At 47.7% G+C, this 6000-nt stretch overlaps 1 protein-coding gene across 1 annotated transcript in view; it reads left to right on the top strand.

The window, feature by feature from the left end:
• Positions 1 to 2160: 2160 nt before the first annotated feature.
• The window catches only part of Gadl1 (glutamate decarboxylase like 1), a 141020-nt gene continuing 137180 nt past the window's right edge, over positions 2161 to 6000 (top strand). Inside the window, exon 1 of the mRNA XM_052187048.1 lies at positions 2161 to 2364. Coding sequence (XP_052043008.1) covers positions 2212 to 2364 — 153 coding nt within the window. The 5' untranslated portion in view covers positions 2161 to 2211. The remainder of the gene's footprint in view (positions 2365 to 6000) is intronic.

Below are 6000 nucleotides of genomic sequence, written 5' to 3'. Positions count from 1 at the left end.
TAAAGCGCTCTCTCTCTCTCTCTCTCTCTCTCTCTCTCTCTCTCTCTCTCTCTCTCTCTCCTTTCCTTAAACCTCTCCTTCTTCCCCTTAGCCTTTTTTCCCCTTTTGTGCTGGATGGTTGTGTGCCAGTTTGACACAGGCTAGAGTCGTTGGAGAGGCGGGAACTTCAATTGAGAAAATGCCTCCGTAACATCAGGCTGTAGGCAACCCTGGAGGGAGTTTTCTTAAGTAGTGGTTGATGGGGAAGGGCCCAGTGCATTGTGGGTGATGCCATGTCCGGGCTGGTGGTCCTGGGCTCTATAAGAAAGCAGGTTGAGCAAGCCATGGGGAGCAAGCCAGTAAGCAACACTCCTCTATGGATGGCCTCTGCGTCAGCTCCTGCCTCCGGTTCCTGCCCTAACTACTCTCAGTGTTAAACTGTTGGTTGTGTTGAAGTGGGCATGAAACAAACACTTTCCTCTCCATGCTGCTTTGGTCCTGGTACCTCATCCTGACTAAGGTACTTGCCTTCTTTTCTCCCTCCCTCCCTCCTTCTCTGCCTGCTCTCTCTCTCTCTCTCTCTCTCTCTCTCTCTCTCTCTCTCTCTCTCTCTTCCCCTCCCTCCCTCCCTCTCTCTGCCTCTCTCTTCCCCTCCATTCCCTCTCCCCCTTTCTCTCTCCTCTCCCTCCCCCACTCTCTCCTCAATACATAGACCCATTCTGTAGCCCTGGCTGGTTGGGAACTCATGAAGCAGCTCAGGCTGGTCTCAAATTCCCGGAAATCCCCCTGCTTCAGTTTCCCAAGTGCCTGAGCCACCATGCATGGTTTGTACGCATCCTTTTGCATATGAGTTTGAAAATGTTTTTTGGGGGGGTTGAGTCATATGGGCCACAGGACACTTTCTGGCCTTGTGGCCCTCCCCTATGGCGAGCAAAACACTTTTAGAAGGTAAAGGAACTTTCTTCCCTGAAGACATTGAAATTTAGCTCCCAGGAAAACAGCCCACGACCCGCCTGTCCTTGAAGGACGAGGGCGCTTCCATCTAGAGGAACGTGCTGATGGAGCCTGTTCTTGATGAAGGTGGTGACTAGCTCTCTGCCTTTGAAGATTTCAGTGTTTACTTTCTCGATGATGCCTGGATGACCCTTCGGGCTTCTTCTGTGATTCAGAGACATCAAATACGAGATGAGGTTTATAGAATTCTATTTGGTATTCCAATTTCAAAGCACACACCCTTGCTTTCTTGGAAAAACAATGTGTATGTGTCTGGGTGCCTTTTTCTTTACCCCTGCACAGTGTTGCTTCCTAGGGCCTGACACACAGGGCTCGGGCCTTGTGTCCCTGTTACATGATCTCTCTGCTTAATAAAGCAGGTTCAGAAGGGATGAGGGACGGGTGTGTAGCTCAGTTGGAAGTGTGGTTGTCTTAGCATGCACAGACCCCAGGTTCCATCTCTAACCAGCATCGACTAGGCCTGGTGGCATGCTCTCCAGTCTGGGCGCAGGAAGGTGGAGACAGGGATCCAAAGTTATGTTAAAAACAAGCAAGGAAGCAAACAGACAGAGCTCAAGAGGATGATTAAGCACAGAATTATCTACATCTGGGTTTGGAGCATTGTCTCTTCTTCTCTCCCTCCAAATGGCCAACTCTCTCCTCCTCTCCTTTTCTGTGGTGGTGGGGGCAGGGCTGTGTCTAAGGGATGGATCTTGTGCCAATCATTTGTGTCCTGTGAGAATGTCACTAAGCACCTGGCTGTCTTTGAGAGCTGGTGTCCTGTAAGATAGCTCTCTGCTACAGAAGGCATTGCGCTCAATGGCAAAGTTTGGGGGTCAGACTTGGCCTAGTACTGAAGGACTGGCTCGCTCCACCATGGACTCTCACTGCCCATCAGGGAGAAACACACACCGCAAGATGACTTCACATATCCTGGGAATCGTGAGCTTTGTAGGGCTTCTTACAACTGTGAGCAGTGGTACCACACAGGGTACCTTCATCTGTGAAGACGAGATGCGCATGTGGCAGGGAGATTGACAGGAAGGGACAGGGGAAGGAAGGAAGGACAGGGGTCTGAGGAGAAATGGGCTTGACATAGAATACGGGAGAGCTTAAAGTAAATATGTAAGTGAAAGTACACCATTTGTGGAGTCTTTGTTTGGTTTCATTGTGTTTCGTGGTGTGAGCTCTCAAACCCACTCTCTCTGTGCCCTCCTAGGAGACACTGACTGGAAGGAGATGACCCCTGGTAAGAAGATCCCCGTCTTTGTGGACGGGGTTGTGCTTAATGGACCTCAGACAGATGTGAAGGCTGGAGAAAAGTTTGTTGAAGAAGCCTGTAGGCTAATAATGGAAGAGGTGGTTTTGAAGGCTACAGATGTCAATGAAAAGGTAAAAACAAAACGCATAGGGAATCCTAGGAGCGGGGCTGGGGAGATGGCTCAGCGGGGAAGGTGCTTGCCATGCAAGTGCAGGGACCTGGGTTCAAATCCCCAGAGAACCCATGGGAAGCTGGGCACTGTGGCAAAAATTCTAGAGTTCCAGTGTTCCTAGATGATGTGGGATAGAGACAGGACCTCATGTAGAAGCCTCAGGCTGTCTATGGCTGAGGTGAACAAGAGACCCCCAAGTCAATCAAGGAGGAACAGGAGATCAGATGTTTGAAGTTCTCCTTTGACCTTCAGATATGGCATGCACATATTCACACACACACACACACAGTTTTTAAAATTCGAGATATGTTTCCTCTGTGATTGACGGAAAGGGAGACCATCTAAGCTTCCATTTCTCCAGAGCTCTGTCTCAGGAGGATGTCTAACGCCACAGAGGTCCTTCCCTTACCTGCCCTCTACTTCATATCATCTTTCCTGAAAGCCTGGCTCTTCCCTGCTGGGTCTTACTTTTGGGGAGATTGGCTGTCCTCTCAGGGCTTGGGGGCCAGGAAGCACAGGAGAAGCCGCTGCCCTGTTCGGTAGCCTGAGCTCTGTGGACTCTGCCCTGCAGAGCTCGTGTCTGGCTTCCTTAGGCATTGTCTTTGTTTCACTTAAGTAGGGTGCAGAGGTGGTGAACACTAACAAGGATTTACCTCACAGCCTCTCGGAAGCTTCCCTTAGCTCACACTAGAAACTGATGCTTGTTAAATATGACTATTGTGTGGCAGCATTGCTGGGTCTAGGATTAAAATACAGACTCAGATTTAGTCTCCATGATGACTTGCCACCAGTGCCGTCTACTCTAGGGAGTAATTGCTGTATACTAAACTAAGTACCACCTTCAGACCCAGACCATCTACTCTAGGGAGTAGGTACTATATGCTAAATACTACCCTCAGGCCCAAGCCATGTACTCTAGGAAGTAAGTACTACATGCTAAGTACCACCCTCAGGCCCAGGCCATGTACTCTAGGAAGTAAGTACTACATGCTAAGTACCACCCTCAGGCCCAGGCCATGTACTCTAGGAAGTAAGTACTACATGCTAAGTACCACCCTCAGGCCCAGGCCATATGCATTGTATATTTGACCCTTCATGATGGGCCCAGGGAGGTAACTCATTTCACAGAGTGCCCCCCATGTAAGTATCAGGACCTGAATCTGCTCCACATATAAAAGCTGGGTATAGTGCGTGATCTTAAAATATCAGGCAGTGGAGGCTGAGAGAGTTACATGTCTGGAACTCACCAGCCAGCCACCTAAGGCTACTTGAGAAAGCTCTGGGCCAATGAGAAACTGCCTCAAAAGATAAATAATAATTTAAAAGGTGGAAAGGTTCTTTATGGTAATGACAGGAAAGGTTGTCCTCTGGCCTTTATTCACACAGGGAGGCATATGAATGCACAGTTACACACACATATATGTTCTCACAAGAAACATACACACACACACACACACACACTCTCTCTCTCGATAATTACATGAGCTCACAAACAGCAGACATGTCACTGTTCCTGTTTTAGAAAGGAGGGAGAAAGTGAGAGCCCGGTGCCCACCACATCACGTGCTATCACATTTAGCTGGGGCTGGATGCAGGGCCTACGGCTTCAGCGGCCATATTCCTGACTTCTCCATACGCCCCAGAAACAAGGGCTGCACTGCCTCTTGTCACCCCACTCACTCCTCCTGTTGAAAATGAATTACCAGTGAATGGACACCTAGGAGAGATCCCCCCCAATCGTATTAGTAGCAGATAAATGCCATTTATAACTGAGTTCAAAGAAGATGGTGTTTATTCTGAAATGTAGGTCACTAATTAGAAAACTAATAGGCTAGATTGTCATGATCTCTGAACGTGGACAGAATGAATAGTCATGCTCAGGACAAAAGTGATTGTGGCAGCTTTTATATTCATTCTCATATCTATAATTTAGTATCAGACTTCTCTGCATGTCCCTGAAACACTTTGAATCTTGTTTGGTTAGCAGCATACTTCCCTGCCAGCAACTTTTGGTTTTTATTATTTATAATGCCTTAAAAAGATATATTTATTCTTTGTGAGTTTCAAACACATATATGATGTTTTTAAAATATGCAGTTATTATATTTTTACTGTGTATGCATATGTATAAGTGCTTGCCTACAGGTATGTCTGTGCACCGTGTGTATGCAGTACCTACAGAGACCAGAAGAGGGTGTTAGGGTCCCCGGAGCTGAAGTTGTAGACAGCTGTCAATGGCCGTGTGGATGTTAGAAATAAAACCCAAGTCCTCTGGAAAAACAATCAGTGCTCCTAAGCCTGGGGCCATCTCTCCAGCCCTTTTGCAATGTACTCGGATCCTACCTACCTCACTCTTCCCTCCAGCTCCTGCCAGAATGACCCTATGCCCATTCTCAGTTTCCTCCTCCTCCTCCCCCCCTCCCTTTCATTCCTCCTCCTCTTCCCCTTCTTCTTCTTCACTTCTTTTATGAACCTAGTTACTCCAATTTATGCTACCTCCATGTTTCTGTGTGTAGGATTGGCCATCCACTGTAGCACAGGCAGTCTGAGAGACTGAATCTCCTTCATCGTCCATCAGCTTCTGCTATTTCCTCTGCTAGGGGTGGAGTCTCAGAAGCCCCATTCCAATCATTACTGAAATGCTGATTTCATTTGTTTTTTTTGTAATAAGATCTATGTAGCCCAGGCTGGCCTCAAATTTGTCTCCTTTCCTTTAGCCTCTCGAGTTCTGGAATTAAAGGTGTGGGCCACCATGTCTGGTTATGTTATATATTTTTTAAAAGCTAGACTCTTTTCTTTTTCTTTCAGTAATTAAATATTAACTGAATGTCAGCTACTTGAAAGGTGTTAAATTGAGCCCTGGAGGAAATAAAGAGACATAAGATAAAGGTCCAGTTTCAAAATGACTTTATAATCCAACTAGAACAGTAAAGTTTCATTTGTGAAGAGAATGGGGGGTCCCAGTGAGAGGGCAGTGAGTTTGAGGTAGACCTTTCGAAGGTTCACAGAGGAGCTTCACCTGGGGTAGAATGTAAAGGGAACATGGCTTTGAGGAAGGCTGAGAGAAGTTACACAGATGCTGTCATTGCTAAGGACAGTGAAGAAACCTGGCAAACATACTGCACAAGGGCAAGATGTGCACAGAGCAAGGGACTCCTCTTGTTGAAGAGCTTGAGAAAGAGATGACGTAGGAGACCCAAAGGAGAGTAAATGAAAGGGGAACATAGCACCCAAACACACACACACACACAGAGAGAGAGAGAGGGGGGGGGGAGATCCCACCCCTCTACCCCCAGACTCCCTGTGCTCCCAGTAGCCTGCCCGCCCAGTCCAGTCCCTCAAGCTCCTGCCATCCACTGTTCTTTCTGACCCACTAGCTCTTGTGTCCAGTAAATCATGCAGATGATTGTCTTTTTCCAGCCCCCTGCCCCTGCCTCCTTCCCTTTCTCCATCTTGCTCCGGTCCCCGCTTGCTCCTGCCCATAGGTTCTTTGTTTCTCCTTACAGATGGTTGTGAACCATCATGTGGTTGCTGGAATTTGAACTCATGACCTCTGGAAGAGCAGTCAGTGCTCTTAACCACTGAGCCATCTCTC

This window comes from Apodemus sylvaticus, chromosome 7, assembly GCF_947179515.1.
Source record: "Apodemus sylvaticus chromosome 7, mApoSyl1.1, whole genome shotgun sequence".
NCBI classification, from domain to species: Eukaryota; Metazoa; Chordata; class Mammalia; order Rodentia; family Muridae; genus Apodemus; species Apodemus sylvaticus.
This window is presented reverse-complemented; position numbering and strand designations above follow the sequence as displayed.